This window comes from Mobula hypostoma, chromosome 3, assembly GCF_963921235.1.
Source record: "Mobula hypostoma chromosome 3, sMobHyp1.1, whole genome shotgun sequence".
In the NCBI taxonomy this organism is placed as follows: domain Eukaryota; kingdom Metazoa; phylum Chordata; class Chondrichthyes; order Myliobatiformes; family Myliobatidae; genus Mobula; species Mobula hypostoma.
The window spans coordinates 213,632,563-213,652,921 of NC_086099.1; the positions used below are offsets into that span (position 1 = coordinate 213,632,563).

The window sequence follows — 20,359 nt, forward strand, 5'->3', positions numbered from 1 at the left end:
AAGATTTACTAGAATGTTACCTGGGTTTCAGCACCTAAGTTACAGAGAAAGGTTGAACAAGTTAGATCTTTATTCTTTGGAGCGTAGAAGGTTGAGGGGGGACTTGATAGAGGTATTTAAAATTATGAGGGGGATAGATAGGGTTGACGTGGATAGGCTTTTTCCATTGAGAGTGGGGAAGATTCAAACAAGAGGACATGAGTTGAGAGTTAGGGGGCAAAAGTTTAGGGGTAACATGAGGGGGAACTTCTTTACTCAGGGAGTGGTAGCTGTGTGGAATGAGCTTCCAGCAGAAGTGGTTGAGGCAGGTTCGATGTTGTCATTTAAAGTAAAATTGGATAGATATATGGACAGGAAAGGAATGGAGGGTTATGGGCTGAGTGCAGGTCGGTGTGACTAGGTGAGAGTAAGCGTTCGGCATGGACTAGAAGGGCCGAGGTGGCCTGTTTTCTTGCTGTGATTGTCATATTGTTATATGGAAAAATACTGTTTCTGCAAAGTAATTGACACCATGATCTTGGAAATCAGATTTGAACTATTTTATTTATTGTGAGAGAGCAAAAACTCTTATTATGGTATGTAAAGGTTTTATCATTTGATAAAGAGTGGTTTCCTGAAAGCGTCCAGACATGGTCTTTAAAGTTGAGATACAGATGACATTAATTTAACATCAGGTTCACAGCAAGACTGTATAAAATAAATCCTCTTGAGAACCTCACAAAGAAAGAAAACTTCTGGCAAACAATTAAAATCCTGATTATGGTTCTTCTGAAGCTATATAATTTAAATTATTGATAAATCACTAATTTGCTGTACACCATGAAGTACTTTTAGAACATAGAACATAGAAATCTACAGTACATTACAGACCCTTCGGCCCACAATGTTCTGCCGACCATGTAACCTACTCTAGAAGCTGCCTAGAATTTCCCTAGCACATAGCTCCCCATTTTTCTAAGCCCCATGTACCTATCTAAGAGGCTCTTAAAAGATCCTATTGTATCGACAATTTTTATGGTTATTTTAGGGTGTTACTAACAACCAAATGTTGCATCTTTCCTAGCTTTTAATAGTTGAATAGCATCAGAGAAGATATCCCATTCCACTAAAAGAAACCTCTAGGTAGGGTGGAGAAAGGATGAAAGAGAAGTCAAATTCCATTGTCCATAGAGAAGATGAGATGGTTATATATTATAGTGGAGTGTGGAGTAGAGCATGGAGAGAAGCAGCAGTGACCTAAACTACATTAAGTATGGAGGAAGACATTGAAAATAAGACCAACATCAGAAACTTTGCTAAGTAAGTATCTTCAGAGCGAACAGATTTTGAATGGTATGCTAAATCTTCTAACTTCTCACTGCCTCAGTAAAGCAGCCAGAAAAATCAAAGAAACCACCCACCCAGATATAGATACAGCACAGCACAGCACATCACAGAAACCAGCCGCCCCTCCATGGATTCTGTCTATTACTTCTCACTGCCTCAGTAAAGCAGCCAGCATAACACTGGACAACAAAGATTTTGCTTCCTCAATACCTTTAGGTGTATCTTATGAATTTTGGGCTACTGATCACGAAAATCACCATGAAATTTCCCTATCACACACCATTTTCTAATAAACTTATGTTTATTATTTCAATTCATAATTCAAGTCAATTAAAACATGATCTTGCACCTTACTATCTCCCTGCACTGCACTTTCTCTGTAAGTGTAACACTCTATTCTGCATTGTTATTACCTTCCCCTGGTACTATTTTGATGTACTGTTGTAATGAAATGATCTGTATGGGTGTCATCCAAAACACGTTTTTTAATGTATCTTGTGTACATATTGGAATTTGTTTATTATCTTCACGTAGTGAGATACAGTGAAACATTTACCTTGTAATACTTATTTCAGAGGATCTGTCTTGGGTCCTCCACATAAGTACAATTACAAAAAGAGCACAGCGTAGAAGTTTGCAAAGATTTGGCATGACATCTAAACTTTGACAATCTTCTATAGATGTGTGGTGAAGTGTTTATTGACTGGTTGTATAATAGTCTAGTATGGATGCCTTTGAACATAAAATCTTACAAAAAGTAGTGGATATTGCCCAGTCCATCTTGGTAAAGCCCTCCCCACCAATGGGCACATCTACATGGAGCACTGTCACAGGAAAGCAGCATCCATCATCATGGACCCTGCACCACCCAGGCCATGCTCTCTCTCGCTGTGGTCATCAAGTACAGGAGCCTCAGGACTTACACCACCAGGTTCAAGAACAATTATTACCCCTCAGCCATGAAGTTCTTGAACCGGAGGGGATAACACACAGTTTCACATGTCCCATCACTGAACTGTTCCCGTAACCTATGGACTCACTTTCAAGGACCCTTCTTCTCATGTTCTTGATATTTATTGCTTATTTATGTATTTATTTTTTTTCATATTTGCACAGTTTGTTGACCTCTGCACATTGGTTATTGTCCGTAACTGTTGGGTGCAGTCTTTCATTGATTCTATTGTGTTACTTGAGTTTGCTGCGTATGCCCGCAAAAACGAATTACAGGGTTATATATGGTGACATATATAAACCTTGATAATAAATTTACTTTGAACTTTAAATACTATTCTCACAAGCAGATCATTACACAGTGTTAAGGGAGAACAAGGTAAAACAATAACAGAATGCAGATTAAAGTATAACGGCTACAGAGTAAGTGCAGTGCAGGTAAACAATAAGGTGCAAGATCACAACAAGGTTGATTGTGAGTCCAGAGTCCAATTTATTGTTGACCTCACAATCTAAGGAACTATTTAATAGTCTTATACAGTGGAGCAGATACAAATGAAAAGATTGTTTGTATTTATCCTCTACATTAAAAGAAAACATTATGTCATTAGACTAAAATTATTCTAGGGGGCATAATTAGAATAAAACTGTGAAAGAGCTCTGAAAATATTTGTTTAAAAGTCTTTCGTAGTACTTACATGAAGGAATGATGAACTGTGGCTCTGTGTTACCTGCATAGCCAAGCTTTGTATAGCTGAGGAAAAGCGCAGGGAGGCAGAAAGAGAGAAAGAAAAAGAAACATAGACTTAGACTTTATCTTTCATATAACCAGATTAGTAAGGAGGGAATGTCTATTTTTACTGTGTTTTCCATGAAAAACATGTGCCAATAGAAGCAGCTTTGAAGCTGTCCCTCTTGTTCTAGACTCCCAAAATAAGAAACATCCTCTCCACAAACAAGAGAAAATCTGCAGATGCTGGAAATCCAAGCAACACACACAAAATGCGTGAGGAATTCAGCAGGCCAGGCAGCATCTATGGAAAAAAGTACAGAAAGTACAGTCGACAAAGGGTTTCGGCCTGAAACATTGACTGTATCTTTTTCCATGGATGCTGCCTGGCCTGCTGAGTTCCTCCAGCATTTTGCATGTGCTGCTCAAGCATCCTCTCCACGTCCATTAACTAGGCCTTTCAATATTGAATGGGATTCTCCCCCTCATTCTTCTAAATTCCAGTGAGTAAAGCCCCAAAGCCATCAAACACGCCTCATACGTTAACCCTGCCACTCCCAGGATTATTGTCATGAACCTCCGCTGAATCCTCTCCAATGCCAGCACATCCCTTCTTTGATTCTTCTTCCTCTTAAGGCCATCACTCCCACTGGGGCATAGGCCGCTGACAGCAGCTCACTCGAGTCCCCTGTCCTGGGACAGTCTTTGAAGCTGTCGCCAGGTATAGCCCATCTTGCAAGATCCTTCCTCTTGATAATTTCATGTCCAAAAGAACGACTTTATCCAGAACGGCAAAACCAATGTGTGTGTGTGTGTGTGTGTGTGTGTATATATCTCTGCCATCTCTGCCCCTAGTCCGTGCCGAACTCTTACCCTATCCTAGTCCCACCGACCTGCACTCAGCCCATAACCCTCCATTCCCCTCCCATTATACTAATTTAGTATTAACTTACTTTTAATAATGTTCACATTACAACAGATGATATCTTTGTGCTTCTGTTGGAGTTTCTGTAGCTCTGGGTTTTTGTGGGATGGGGTGGCTAGCCCCAAGCCCAAACCTCCTCCTTTCACATCCAGGCTTGGAACCATCTATGGCAGAGTTCCTTTCTTAGATAAGAAGCCCAGAACCGCCCACATTCCTGCCATGTGTGGTCTGACTAATGCCTTATAAAACCACAGCATTACTTCTTTGTGTTTATATTCTATATAAATATAAATCCTTTGTTACATCACAGAAGAGGTATTTGAATGAAGCAACACACACAAAATGCTCAAGGAACTCAGCAGGTTAAGTAGCATCTACAGAAATAGTCCATGGCCTCCTCTTGTGCCAAGATGAGGCCACCCTCAGGATGGAGGAGCAACACCTTGTATTTCATCTGGGTTGCCTCCAACCTCATAGCATGAATATCAATTGTCCTTCTGGTAAAAAAAAAACTCTCTTCTCCCCTCTTCTTCTATTCCCCATTCTGGCCTCTTACCTCTTCTCACTTCTCTATCACCTCTTCCTGATGCCCCACTTCCTTTCCCTTTTATCCCATGGTCCACTCTCCTCTCCTATCAGATACCTTCCACTCCAGCTCTTTATATTTCCTACCCACCAGGCTTCACCTATCACCTCCTAGCTATCCATCTTCCCCTCGTTCCCCCCCCCCCACCTTTTAATTCTGGCAACTTCCCCCTTCCTTTCCAGTCCTGAAGAAGGGTCTCGGCCCAAAACATCGACTGTTTATTCATTTCCATAGATGTTTTCTGACCTGTGAGTTCCTCCCGCATTTTGTATGTGTTGCTTTGGATTTCCAGCATCTGCAGACTTTCTCATGTTTTTGAATGAAGCATGTAATTGTCTGCAGTTACGATGCAGGGCTTTTGCATGGGAAGTTGATGACAGTAGTAAAAATGTACCTATAATCACCACCTCATTCCTTTAATCTTTCACTCTGCTGCAAGATAATCTAAGATATCATTTCAAAATAATCCAGCAAATCAACGTTGAACATAGAGACGTTTCTACTTGCAAGGTCAGGAATACAAAAGAATTTATGATTTAGAACTAACTTGAGGTAAAAGCATATTACCCCACAAGTAGAACTTGCTGTGCATTTAATATCATGGGTGCATTTAAGGTAAAGCTAGATAAGCAAAAGAAGTCAAATTAGAACAGTAAGGTTAAAAGGTTAAATCACCAGGAATAGACACGGTAATGTGGACAACGTGCATGCGGTAACTAATACCTAATGAAAACCTCACATGATTATGGAATTACAACAGGGAAAGGGCAAAAGGACGACTGCATTAAATAGCTCTCACAAAATTCTAATGATTCAAATTTGGGATCAAAATTATTTTAATCTAACACAGTGGATTTCGCTTCTCATTATTCAAAATCTTATTCAATCTGCATCAATGTAATTTTATCACCGCTAATTATTACTGCTCTGACCCTGAAGGGTCATAACTAATTTGATTTTCAAATAAATCATTATTAAAATCATAATTACACCAATACATAGTTTTTAAAAAATCAGAGTATTAAATTATTCAGTGATTGAAGAATCTATTATTATTATTCATTTCATATGAGGCAAGAAAAAAATTATATTAATTGCAACAATGTCACACTTAACTAACTTTAAAGTTCATTTTTGATTTGCCCAATTTTTGGATAAGGAATCACTGACGAGGCCAAAATTATTTCCCACCCCTGATTGACCATGAGGAAGAGGAGGAGGCCCCCAAATTGAGCAACCGATGTTCTTCTGACGAAGGTATTTCCACGTAGTAGTTGACAGGGATACCCTGCCTTTGATAGTTCTCACTGTTCCCTTGTCTACCAAGATTCCAACTCTGTGCTTACGTTCACTTCCTCCTGAATAGATCAGTTGGTATCCATCATCCCTTTTGAGCCATCCCCCTTCTGTCCATCTCATTTCACATAGTCCGAGTATGTTTATCTTCAGTCTTCACATTTCCATAACCACATTTTATAGTTTAAGAATATAAGAAGAGATCTAATATTCCACGTAGCTATCCTGACATGAGGTTTTCGCTTGATGACGACCCTGGTAGCCTCATTCCTACCATTGCCGGACACGAGTCCACTACTGTTATTCATGGCTCCGTTACCGTCTTTCTTTTGATCCTTTATTAAGACTAACATATTGGGAAATCATGTACTTGGCAGGTTACAGCAGTGGTTTGCCTTTGCCTTCTGCCCAAGCCCGAAGGGTCCTACAGTCAAAACTTCTCTTGCGCTGCCAGCTTTGGCATTAAAATCACCAAGAATCACTATTACTTCGTTGTTTTTAGTCTCTTTCATTAGTTTTTCAACTTCTCTGTAGACCGTATCGACTTCGTCATCGTCATGGTCTGTGGTTGGCACATAGACCTATATGATGTTAATCTCAAATGGTTTAGCCGAGATTTTAATCATCATCATCACTCTTTCGTTAATGGTTACAGTGCCTTTGATAGTTCTCGCTGTTCAACCTCTACGGAGAATGGATTTTTCGGGAATGCGACCATCAGGAGACAGGTATTCCAATCGGAGGCCGGAAGGTGGATAACATCAGGTATGCGGACGACACCGCGTTGTTAGCTGACAGCGAATGCGAATTGCAAATTATGCTGAATAAAGTGAATGAGAAAAGCCTTGACTACGGACTAAAAATCAACCCTAAGAAAACAAAATCAATGGTGGTAAGCAAAACAAACACTAAAGACTCATTCATGATGTATCGTTACAAGTGAATGGACGAGACATTGAACAGGTGCGAAAATTTCAATATCTTGGCAGTTGTCCGACAGATGACGGGAGATGTGAAGTTGAGATGAGAAGGAGAATAGGTACGGCTAAGACCCAGTTCATGAAGCTAAAAGATCTACTATGCAATCGAAAGGTAGATATCCAAAGTAGAATCCGCTTCTTCGGGTGTTACGTATGGCCAGTACTGAGGTATGGATCAGAAACATGGACCCTGAAGAAGGATGACATGAAACGAGTTAATGCTTTTGAAATGTGGTGCTAACGACGAATGTTGAAGATCAGCTGGGTAGAGAAAGTTTCAAATGAGAGGGTTTTGTCTGAAGTTGATAGACCACAGATACTGCTGGAGAAGATTATGAAGTTAAAAGTTGCTTATTGTGGACACGTTATGCAAAGAGGTAACATCTTGTCAGACTTGCTATATGGAAAGATGGAGGGAAAGAAAGGAAGAGGAAGGCAAAGAACAACGTGGCTGGATTACATCAAGGATTGGACCAAGCTGGACAAGACTAGGGATGTCAGGACAGAGCGGCGTAGAGGGAAATTGTCCACCAACTGGAAGTTCCAGATGCAACCTAACAACGAAGTTGACAGGGAGCTCCAGGTCTTAAACTCAACTATATATTCCCCAATCAGGGTGATGTGCAACTGGAAGGGCAGATGGCAAGTGGTGATTTTCACATCTGCTTAATGCCTACATAATCCTTTTTTGTGATACAGGACTTGGGTTTTAAAGGAACTGTCACAGCAACCCATTTGAGTAACATCAGTGCATTTTGTAAACACTGCTGGTAGTGGTGGGAAATATACATTTATAGCAGTGGATGGATTGCCAATCAGGCAACAGCTTTGCCCTGGATGAGTTTGAGTTGAGGTGTACTCATCCAGGCAACTGGAGATTATCCCCTGTCGCTCCTGATTGTGCCTTGTAAATGGTGAGAGGACCATATGCTGTCAGGAAAAAAAGTCTCTTGTCACAGAACATCTTACCTTTCACCTGCTCTTTTAGCTCTAGATTTACAGTACAGTTAGGGTGCCTAAGACTTTTGCACAGTACTGTAGTAAATTTATGTATTGCACTGTACCGTTACCACAAAAAGAAATCATGAAATAAGTTTGTGATGATAAACCTGATTGTGATATGGGTCTCCATTGTGGACTGAGAGATGGAAGGGGGCAGGGAGAGGGGAATCATGGTTGGGAAAAGGGGAAGGGAGAGGGGAGGGAGCAGGAAGCACCAGAGAGATATTTTGTAATGATCAATAACATAAAGTAAACCAATTGTTTGGTATCAAATTACGCTGTCTGGCGTCTCAGAGCTAAGTGTATCTACACCCATGCCACCCTGACAAATACAGTATTGTGCAAAAGTCTTAGGCACCCTAGTTATATATATGTGGCTCAGTCTTTTGCACAGTACTGTAAGTGACTTGTACAGTTGAGTTTCTGGTCAATGGCGAGACCTGAGATGTTGAAGATGGTGGATTTGCCTATGGTATTACAATTGAATGCCAGAGTGGATAGATAATCTCACTGTCCACACCCTCCCATCCACGTACAATCCAAATTTCTCTTAAACACTGAAATCGACCCCATACCCACCACTTCCGCTGATACTCTGACCACCCTCTGAGTGAAGAAGTTCCACGTCATGTTCCCCTTAAACATTTCAGCTTTCACATTTCACTCATCACTTCTAGTTCTAGTCCAACCCAACTTCAGTGGAAAGCAAGAGAAAATCTGCAATTCCAAGCAAGACACACAAAATGCTGGAGGAACATCAACTATATTCTTTTCCATTGATGCTGCCTGGCCTGCTGAGTTCCTCCACTGGATTCCATTCTTGTACCTAATAAAGTGGCCACCAAATGAGTTCATCCAGTTGAGTTTCAACATACAGTTCATGGATCGGCCACGATGAAAAGCCAGAGTACACCAAGGGGCCAGATGGCCTAATTCTGCTGCTTACCATGCTTCACACCCAGGTTCGGAGAAACGTTGTCTCATTTCTATCAAGGATGAGCTAGGGAATGAAAGGGTTAGCATATGAGGAGCGTTTGGCAGCTTTGGGCCTGTACTCACTGGAATTTAGAAGAATGCGAGGGGATCTCATTGAAACCTACCGAATGTTGAAAGGACTAGACAGGGTGGATGTGGAGAGGATGTTTTCTATGGTGTGGGCACAGCCTTAAAATTGAGGGGCGACCTTTTAGAACTGAGGTAAGGAGGAATTTTTTTAGCCAGAGAACAGTGATACTGTGGAATGCTCTGCCACAGGCTGTGGAGGAGGCCAAGTCCGTGGGTATAATTAAGGTGGAAGTTGATCGTTTCCTGATCAGTCAGGGCATCAAAGGTTATGGCGAGCAGGCAGGTGTATGGAGTTGAGTGCGATCTGGGATCAGCCATGATGAAATAGCAGAGCAGACTCGATGGGCTTAATAGCCTAATTCTGCTCTTATGTCTTATGGGCTTATATACTACATATACGTGTGTGTGTGTGTGTGTGTGTGTGTGTGTGTAGTTAAATGACAATAAATTTGACTTGACTTGGTATTTATGGTCTTTATTAACATGAATCCCAAAAAGTAAGGAACCATGTTGTAAATCCTAACTACACATTGTCCTCACTAAAACTCTTCTTAATTACTACCATAACCTTTCTCCCAGTAAGAAAACTTCTAATCCAATTTGTCTTGGATCCTGTGGGGTTTTTTTTCCCTGATCATAAACACAAGAAATTTTGCAGATGCTGGAAATCTTGAAGAACAAGCATAAAATGCTGGAGGATGTTGGCAAGTCGGGCAGCATCTATAGAGGGGAATAAACAGTAACGTTTTGGGCAGAGACCCTTCATCAGGACTTTATTTCCTCATCAATTTGCCATGTGGACTTAGCCACTTTTCTAAAATCCAGATAGACTACATGAAATTCATTACCTGTATTTGTTAACTTCTGTAACTGCATACATTTGCTACTGCATGAAATGAAAATCATACACAATTTACTTTAATAAATCCAAGCTTACTTACCTTGATTAACCTGCCCTTTCCCAAACGTTGATTACTTTTTTTGCCCACCAAGAATTTTTCCAATAACTTATATACTACATATGCTGGATGACTGCTCCATAATTACTAGATTGAGACCTTTTTTTTTAATGAAAAAGTATCGGTACCATATTACTCATTTTCCGTACAAACATACAAATTAGGAACAGAAGTGGGACTCTTGGCCTCTCAAGCCTACTGTGACAATCAATAAAATCACAGAATATCCAATTGTAGCCTCAAGTCTGCAATCGTGCCCTGGTAAACATCCATCCCCTTATCAAGAATCTATCTAACTCTGCTTTAAAAATATGCTAAAACACTGCTTCCTCCGTTCCTTGAGAAAGAGAATCCAAAAACTCACGAGAAAAAAATATGCACATCACCTCTATCTTAGATGGGTAACCATCTATTTTTAAGCAATATCTCAAACTGCAATCTCAGAGGCCACAGCTCAACCAAAAGGGAACCGGAAAATCATAGACCCTATGTTATTTCCTCATTTTCCTTCCATTTTAAAAGTCCAAACTGCAATTAATTCAGGTTTGGGGATTTATCGCCATCACCTTCCAGTTTGTCCTCCTTCATCTCCCTCCACCTTTTTATTCTAACATCTTCACCCTTCCTTTCCAGTCCTGATAAAGGATCTCAGCTCAAAGTATCAACAGTTCATTCATTTCTATAGATGCTGCTGACCTGCGGAGTTCCTCCAGCATTTTGTGTGAGTTGCTCTCGACTTCCAGCATCCACAGAGTCTCTTGTGTTGCGGATTTATCCACTTTTACATATTTCAATCCCATTTTTCCCTTTCTCTCCAGATTTCTGATATTTGCATTCTTCCCTGACTTCCAGACTCATTGGCTAAATCATTACTGTTTGCATCCATATTTGCCATTCTCCCTATAGAATCTACTGGTAATTTCCCAAACCCACCCAGCAACACCAGCAATCCTCCCTGCAAGGGTATGTTCCCTGGTCCTCCTGAGATCTCACTTAGCCAGCTTATATAGGTTTTGCCCTGTCTTAGAATTGTTCCCATTGTGACAGAAATTTAAAACCTTTCTCATGAGCCAGCCATTCATCTACATCTACCTCTTAAATACTCTATCCACTCGTACCAGAGCTCTCCATGTCCTTTCTATTCCAATGTCATGTAGTTACCACAGGCTTGACTCCAGCTGAACCACTACTCATCCAGAAGCTTAAGGTCCGTGGGATCTTGGCAGTTCGGATTCAGAATTGGCTCACCTATAGAATCGGACTCAAGATCAAAACAAGGTTTATTATCACTGACATATGTTGTGAAATTTGTTGTTTTGTGGCCGCAGTACAGTACAATACATTAAAAATTACTAAAAAAATACATAGAACATTGAAATCTACAGCACATTACAGGCCCTTCAGCCCACAATGTTGTGTCAACCATGTAGCCAACTCTAGAAACTGCCTAGAATTACCCTACCGCAGAGCCCTCTATTTTTCTAAGCTCTGTGTACCTATCTAGAGTCTCTTAAAGACCCTATTGTATCCACCTCCACCACTGTTGCTGGTAGTGCATTCCACACACCCACCACTCTCTGTGTGAAAAACTTATCCCTGACAGCCCCTCTGTACCTACTTCTAAGCACCTTAAAACTGTGCTCCCTCGTGTTAGCCATTTCAGCCCTGGGAAAAAGTCTCTGGCTATCCACACGATCAATGCCTCTCATTATCTCATACACCTCTATCATGTCCCTTCTCATCCTCCATTGCTCCAAGGAGAAAAGGCCAAGTTCACTCAACCTATTCTCATAAGGTATGCCCTCCAATCCAGGCCTTGTAAATCTCCTCTGCACCCTCCCTACAGTATCCACATCCTTCCTGTAGTGAGGTGACCAGAACTGAACACAGTACTCCAAGTGGGATCTGACCAAGGTCTTATATAGCCATAACGTACAATACAAAATATAAAAATAAATAGTAAGTACAAAAAGCAAGCAGAAGTGAGGTAGTGTTCATAGTCTGACAGAGAAGACAGTGGCCAACAGGGCTTATTCTGACTGGAAATCCCTGTGTTTCACAGGGATTTGCACTGGGAGCTCTGCTATTTGTGATATACACTCCGTGGCCACTTTATTAGGTACACCTGTACAGCTGCTCATCAATGCAAATATCTAATCAGCCAATCATGTGGCAGCAACTCAATGCATAAACGCATGCAGACACGGTCAAGGGGTTCAGTTGTTCAGACCAAACATCAGAAAAAGGAAGAAATGTGATCTAAGTCACTCTGACCATGGAATGATTGTTGGTGCCAGACAGGGTGGTTTGAGTAGTTCAGAAACTGCTGATCTTCTGGATTTTCACACACACAGCAGTCTCTAGAGTTTACAGAGAAATGGTGCAAAAAACAAAAAAAAAACATCCAGTAGGCAGCAATTAATGAGAGAGATCAGAGGAGAATGGCCAGACTGGTTCAAGCTGACAGAAAGTCAAGTAACCACACTTTACAGCAGTGGTGTGCAGAAGAGCACCTCTGAACGTACAACACATTGAACATTGAAGTAGGTGGGCTACAGCAGCAAAAGATCACAAGCATACACTCTGTGGCCACTTTATGAGGTAAAAGAGGTACCTTACAAAGTGGCCACTGAGCGCAGACCTGTTGCAGCTAAGGGTCGAGGAATGGCAGACAGTTTAATCCAGCCAAATGTAAGGCTTTAGGAAATCAAATGTAATGGTAAGTATGCCTTTAATGGCAATTCCTTTACAGTGTTGATGTTGAGGGATCTTGAAAAGGTTGGAAAAATAGGCAAATGGCATGCTTGCTTCTATTAGCTGAGGCACTGACTTCGACTCAAGAAGTTCTGTGGCAGCTCTATAAAACTCTAGTTAAGGAGCAGATGAGGTCTTGCATTCCATTCTGATTACACCACTACAGGAAGGATGTGGGGGCTTTGGAGAGGGTGTAGATGGGGGTGGATGAAGTAAGAAGCTGAGAGATGATAGGTGGAAAAGATAAAGGGTTGGAGAAGAAAGATTCTGATAGCAAAGAGTGGACCATGGAAGAAAGGAAAAGAGGACAGGCACCAGGAGCGGTAAGGAGGAGAAGAGGTAAGAGTGGGAGCAGAGTGGAGAATTGAAGAATATGGAAAGGGAAGGGGAAAGATTTATCAGAAGTTGTAGAAATCAATGTTCACGCCATCAGTTTGGAGACTACCCAAATGGGAATATGAGGTGATGCTCCTCCAACCTGAGGGCGCAAGACTGGGAATGGGAAGTTTAATTTAAGTGGTTGGCCACCGGGAAATCCTGCTTTTTGCGAATGGAGTGAAGGTGCTCAACAAAGCGGTCCTCCAGTCTACGTCAGGTCTCACCAGTAAAGACGAAGCTGCACTGGGAGCACTGAATACAGTTGACCACCCCAACAGATTCACAGATGCAGTGGTTAGGCCCTGAATGGAGGTGAGAGAGGAGGTGAATGGGCAGTTGTAGCATTTCTTCTGCTTGCAGGAATCAGTGCTGTTAACAAACATGTGCTGTTTTCTCTGAAGCATTTAATAAGCTCTTAGATAAACACAAGAACGTACAGAGAATGAACAGGCACGTACAAAGGATTAGTTTCATTCGGCATCAAGTTTAATTAGTTCAGCACAACAGTATGGTAGCGTAGCAGTCAACATGATGCTATTACAGCTCAGGGCACTCCAGAGTGTGGAGTTCAATTCCAGCACCCTCTGTAAGGAGTTTATATGTTCTCCCCATGAACCGCGTAGATTTCCTCCGGGTGCTTCCGTTTCCTCTCACTGTCCAAACACGTACCAATCAGTAGGTTAATTGGTCAATTTGTAAATTGTCCTGTGATTCAGCTAGGGTTAAATAGGCAGGTGGCGCAACTCACTCAGCAGAAGGGCCTGTTCTAAATAAGAACAAGCAAATATCAGAGGACACATGCTGCTCTGCTATATGTTCTACGTAACATGACACACTCAAGGCATTGCTGCACTCTGTTCTTTATCTTCTTTGCATTCCTGATGGTCATCCATTCATTCTCCATCCATGTGATTAAGCTGTGGGGATGTAAGAGGCATCCCAAATTCCCAAACGAGACAGGATACACAATCAAAGGATTGAGCAGTCCTGATCTCTTCCATTCACGGAAAAATATGCCACCGTTAGGACAACATTTCACACTTGGATGCCTTACTGATTTACCTAATGCAATAAATGCTATTTTCTTCTAAATTTAACCATTTTTTATCTTTAATACCAGCAGCATCTCAACAAAACTCATCATAATTCTAATGACTTCCTTACTGTTCTATATTAATCTCCTCCCAGTAAAGGAATACTATATTCAGTACTGGTCACTGCATTACAGGAAGGACGTGGAAGCTTTAGAGAGGATGCAGAGGAGATTGATTTATTGAAATACGGTACAGAATAATCCCTTCGAGCTCAGCAACAACCCAAAGCTAATCAAGGGACAATTAATAATGACCAACTAACCTATTAAGCAGTACGTCTTTGGACTGAGAGAGAAAATCGGACACCCAGAGAAAACCTGCACATTCCATGGGGACGACATACAGGCTTCTTACAGATGACGTGGGAATTCATTGCTGATCTCCGCCACCCCTATCTGTAATAACCGTGCTAACCACTATGCTACCATGGGTGCTGCTTGAATTAGAGATCAAGTCTTATGAGGAAAGGCTGACTGAGCTAAGGCTTTTCTCTTTGGAGTGAGGAAGGATGAGAGGTGACATGATAAAAGTGTATAAGATGATAGGAGGCACAGACAGAGTGGACTACATGTGCCTTTTCTCAGGGTAGCAAGGGCTCATACCAGAGGGCCTAATTTTAAGGTGATTGGAGGGAATGTTGGAGGTTTCCCCAAGACTGCGGTAGCTAATCCCAGAAGCCACCCTTTTAAGGTGAGTGGTGTAAAGTTTAGGGGGGGATGTCAGAAGGAGAGCAGTAAGTACATGGAATGCACTGCCAGGGGAGGTGAGAGATACAATAGGGACGTTTAAAGGACTCTTAGATAGGCACAGGAAAATGGGGGGCTATGTGGGAGGGAAAAGTTAAATTGATTTTAGAGTAGGTTAAAAGGTCAGCACAATACTGTGGGCTGAAGGGCATTATGTTCTATGTCCACTGTAAAGGCAAACATGACATTTCTGTTTTTAGTTGTTGGTTGTACCCCAAGGATATTATTGAAAAAGCACTCGTTGGCATCTCTGTCAACTGTTCATTCTAAGGCCTTACAGTTGATAAATCAGCACTGGATTTGTCCTCATTTTCGAGGACAGGACTATGTGCCACTTTAATTTAGAAGACGCCAAAGTCGCCACACTTGAGTAGCTCAGCTGGTGATGCAGCTATGCCTGCACCATGATATTCAGCACAACAGCCTTTACTGTCGCCAGCTCAGCTGATCCTTCATGTAATTGCATCTACCTCTCTCTACAGCAGGGCTTCCCAATGGTTTTTGTGCCATGGACCCCTGCCATTAACCAAGGGGTCCCTGCTTCAGAGAGTCAGAGTAATAGAACACTACAGCACAGACAGGCCCTTTGGCCCATCTAGTCTGTGACAAACTATTAATCAACCTGCACCCAGACCAAAGCCCTCCGTACCCCTCCTATCCATCTACCTGTCCAAACTTCTCTTAAGTGTTGAAAATGAACCACTATCCACCAATTTCGCTGGCAGAATACAACTTTAATTTGGCAAAACGTCTCAAGGTACTTTGCACCAGCCGCACAGAAGATCTTAAGCAGATAATCAAAAGCATTGTCAAAAGACAGAAGATTTAAAGGGGAAAGCTAGGAGGTGAGGTATCAGATTTAGGGATGCTATTCTGATTCCACAATGAGTGGTGACACTTGCCCCCAGCACATCCTTGCGTGTGTTGGTTGTTAACGCAAATGATACATTTCACTCTACATTTCGGTGTACACATAATAAGTAAATCTGAATCCTGACTAGCAACTGAAGATTTCACAACAACAGTAAAACCTAAAAAGATCCGAGGTTCAATTCTCACCGCTGTGTGTGAGGAGTTTGTATGTTCCCTCCTGGACCTCATGGTTTTCCCCCCAGGTGCTCTGGTTTCCTCTCACTGTCCAAAGACATATGGTTAAGGTTAGTGAGTTGTGCATGTTATGTCAGCACCAGAAGCACGGCAACACTTGCAGGCTGCCCTGCTCAGTCCTCGCGTATTTGCTTTGACACAAATGACGCACCTCACCGTATGTTTTAAGACCATAAGAACATAAGATATAAGAGCAAATTAAGGCTCTCTGGCCCATCGAGTCTGCTCCACCGTTTCACCATGGCTGAACCATTTCCCTCTGAACCCCAATGTCCTATCTTCTCCTCGTATCCCTTCATGCTCCGACTAATCAAGAATCGATCAACTTCTGCCTTAAATATACCCAATGTTTTGGTCTCCACAGCTGCTTGTGGCAATGAATTCCACAGATTTACCACCTCTCTGGCTAAAGAAATTCCTCCTCATCTCTGTTCTAAATGGATGTCCCTCTATTCTGAAGCTGTGTCCTCTGGTCTGAGACTCTCCCACATCCACTCCACATTCACTCTATCAATGCCTTTCAGCGTTCAATAGGTTTCAATGAGATCATCCCTCATTCTTCTGGATTCCAGTGAGTACAGGCCCAGAGCCATCAAAAGCTCTTCACATTGATAAGCCTTTCAATCCTGGAACTATTTTAATGTATTTGTGACAAATAGAGCTATTGTCCTGTTTCAAATTTATTAACCTTGACTTTTAGATTCGTATACTTGGTGCTTATGGGAATGTTTGTGAGGACACTCAAAGATGTAACTCAAAATACAATCAAGAACCTTCATAAAAACAGTGAACAGATGAGATATGACAGATGCTAGAAATCCAGTTTTTTTTGTAATTCTATTCACAATCTGAAAATGGAAACTTGGATTCTGGTTACCCAGCATCCCAACAAACTCTACAACCAACAAAGGACTTCTGAAGTTTTAATACAAGAAACTCAAGAATCAATTTACACAGATTGTGATCACGAACAATTGATATATTTTAAGTACTGCCGATTGGGGATAAATATACTTACCCATGGAAATCATTGGGGCCTGGGCTTAACATTTCAACCAAAAGGTAGCTCCAAAAACCATGTTACACTCACTCAGTCAGACTGGAGCATAAACCAAGCTTTCCAGATCAAGTCACCAGAACCCAAAAAGACTGTTGCCAGCCAGAATTGTTACTGGTTTATTATTGTCACATGTACTGAGATACAATAATAACCTTGTCCCACATACTGCTCAAATAAGCTTTCCACAGCATGCAAGACAATTGAACCGCAATTGACAAATGCAGATAGTACATGAGGCAATTATCTTTATCAAACAAATGCAAGATTATTCACATGAAGTGTGAAATTTGATTCTGCCTGTACTAGAACTGCTTACAGTTCTAGGAATTAAGATTTTTTAAAAAAGCAGTATTACATTCCACACAAAATGCTGGAGGAACTCAGCAGGTCAGGCAGCATCTGTGGTGGGAAATAAACAGTCGACGATTTAGGCTGAGCCCCTTCATCAGGATTGGAAAGAAAGCGGGCAAAAGGTGGGGGAGGGGACGCAGTACAAACTGGCAATTGAGAGGTGAGATGCCCCTTTTCTTTACAGTCCTGATGAAGGGTCTCGGCCCGAAACGTCAATTGTTTATTATCCTTCGTGGCTGCCGCCCGGCCAGCTGAGTTCCTCCAGTGTGTGTCACTCGAGGTTTACAGCCATCTGCAGAATCTCTAGTGCATTATTACATCATCCTCCATCTACTTTTTCCCCTGCAAGAACCAAACTCTCACAAATGCACACGTGCTGTTTAACCCATGTCGGAGAGTGCACATTAGCATCAATACTTGGCAACTCTGCCAGTTTGGGCCGAGACGGGGGAGCGGCCGCCACGCCAGCAGAGATCAGCAGGACTCGGCCGTTGCCAGGGCAGCCGCTGTGATTGACAGCCGGGCAGCCGGTCGGGCGGGGCCTCCGTGCAGCGCGCTCACACCAGCATCAGCGACTCACCCAGTTCCACAGTCGATGACACACGGAGGTAAATAGCCGGCCATGCCGATCCAGTCCGTTCGGTTCCAGGTGGAACTGTTCTCCTACCCTGTGAGATGAGCAGCCGGAGAAACCCCTCGACAGATCATGGAGCCGCCGGCCGCCGCGTCTCTGCAGTAACCAGGCGCCGAGCACTTCCGGGGTCACTGCCGCTAGGGGGCGATGTCGACCTGGATTCTGCAGCACTGAGGGGTAGCGAGACCTAGAGTGGTCCCGTCCTGTCGGTGCCCCAATCCACTCACTCCCTGTCCCAGAACATGCTGGTGTATACCCGTCCCTTTCAGTCCCCCCACCACTCCCTGCCTCAGAATATGGTGTTGTCCACCTGCCCCTTCAGCCTCCCATCCATTCCTTATCCTAGATCATGGTGGTGTCCACCTGTCCCCTCAGTCTCCCACTCACTCCCTGTCCCAGAACTTTGCAGTGACCACCAGTCACCTTCAGACCCCCCCCCACCCAACTACCTGTCAAAGAATGGGCTCCGCCACCCACTCCCTGGCCCAGAACGTGGTGTTGTCCGCCTCGCAACACACACAGAAAATGCTGGAGGAACTCAGAAGGTCAGGCACACTCTATGTCTCAGCACGTCTATGGAGAGCAATAAACATTCGATGTTTCAGGCCAACACCAGAATCAGGTTTCATATCATTGGCATATTTTGTGAAATTTGTTGTTTTGCAGCAGTACATTGCAACACATAATAATAAAAACTATAAATTACAATAAATATGTGTAAAAAAATTAATTTAAATAAGTAGAGTAAAAAGAGAAGAAAGAAAAAAAAGTGAGGTAGTGTTCATTGGATTGATTGGCCATTCAGAAATCTGATAGCAGAGGGGAGGAAGCTCTTCCTGAAATGATGTGTGTGTGCCTTCAAGCCCTAAAGATCAATTCATTACACAGTGCATTGAGGTAGAACGAAATAAAACAATAGCAAAGTAAATAAAGTCTTTAACAGCTGCAGTGAAAGTGCAGTGCAGGTAAACAATAAGGTGCAAGATCATAATGAAGTAGATTGTGAGGTCAAGAATCTATCTTATTTAGAGATACAGCAGCTCTTCGAGCTGCACTGCCCAGCAAACCCCGACAACTCTAACCCTAATCTAATCGCGGGACAATTTGCAATGGCCAATAACCTACCTGGTATGTCTTTGGACTTTAGGAGGAAACTGGAGGACCCAGAGAAAACCCACACCTTCCATGGAGAGATTCCCTGCAGGGGAAACCGGGACTGAACTCTGAACTGCAATAGCATCGCGCTGTGACGGTTCCATGGTGCCCAATCTTAGGAGGGAGCCATTTGGAAGTCTTTAACAGTGAAATAGAAACAGTCCTTGAGCCTGGTGGTATGTGCTTTCTGGCTTTTGTAAAGAGAATGCCTGATGAGAGTTGGTTGCAATAGAGTTACAGATTCATAGAGTTAGGCAGCACAGACTACGATGCAGATATAGAAGATAATTTTAAAATCTAAGAGAATATTTCTATTTATTGTGAGGTGAATTGAATACAAAAATAGAGAAGTTATAATTCACTTATAGGTCAAGTTTTGGTGAGACTGCAACTCAAGTGCTGTGTAGAGTATAGACCACTATGTTAATTAATTTATTATTTTATTAAAGATACAGCATGGTGACATGCCTTTCCAGCCCAATGAGCCGATTACACTCATGTAACCAATTAACCAACTAGCCCATACATCTTTGGACTGTGGGAGAAAACCAAGCACCCAGAGGAAATCCACACGGTCATAGGGAGTATGTACAAATTCCTTACAGACGGCAGCAGAATTGAACCGGGTCGCTGGCACTGTAATAGCATTACGCTAGCCACTAAGTTACCATACTGTCCCTCCGCTTAGGGAAGAAGTTAATTTCATGGGAACTAGAATGTGTAGATTATGAGGAAAGGTTGGACTGACCAGGTTTATATTTACCGGAGAAGGGGCTTGATTGAGGGCAGCTTGGATGTGTAGAGGAAGAATCTGAGACTAAGGTTGCTACATCAAACCAGTGACTTCCTATTTAAGACTGAGAGGCAAATGTTTCTTTTGCCAGAGGGTTCTGAATCTCCGGAACTTCCTTCCTTTAAAGCGTGGTGGCAGCAGAGTGCATGAATATATCTAGGGTCAAGGTAGAGATAGATTCTTGATAAACAAGTAAGTGGAAGGTTTCGTAACTTCTTAACATTAAACTAATTCAAAGGAAGACACGGGAGTCCGAAATGTGTGTCTAACTTAGTGTTTACTTTAAGCGAGGCACGCGGATATCACGTGGCACTGGGATGACGTATGCAATTTGCATAAAATATACACAAGATTACTTAAATTTTATTGACATATTAAATACACAACACCAGGGGTAACCAGGGATGTGGAAATAAGGTAGCAATCAGCTTTACGATGATCTTATTAAATGGTGCAGCAGGTTTGAG

The 20,359-nt window shown here is 42.3% G+C and overlaps 1 protein-coding gene across 4 annotated transcripts in view; it reads right to left on the reverse strand.

Annotated features, from left to right (window-relative positions):
* LOC134343662 (actin-related protein 3B) overlaps nt 1-18,055 on the reverse strand; it is a 107,971-nt gene extending 89,916 nt beyond the window's left edge. Inside the window, exons 1-2 of one of the 4 annotated variants that reach the window (XM_063042422.1) lie at nt 17,891-18,055; nt 2,976-3,031 (exon numbers count right to left, since the gene is read on the reverse strand). In XM_063042422.1, the coding sequence (XP_062898492.1) occupies nt 2,976-3,031; nt 17,891-17,934 (100 nt within the window). In that variant the 5' untranslated portion in view covers nt 17,935-18,055. The remainder of the gene's footprint in view (nt 1-2,975; nt 3,032-17,890) is intronic. The other 3 variants (XM_063042423.1, XM_063042426.1, XM_063042424.1) reach the window with 3 other exon arrangements.
* Nucleotides 18,056-20,359: the final 2,304 nt, after the last annotated feature.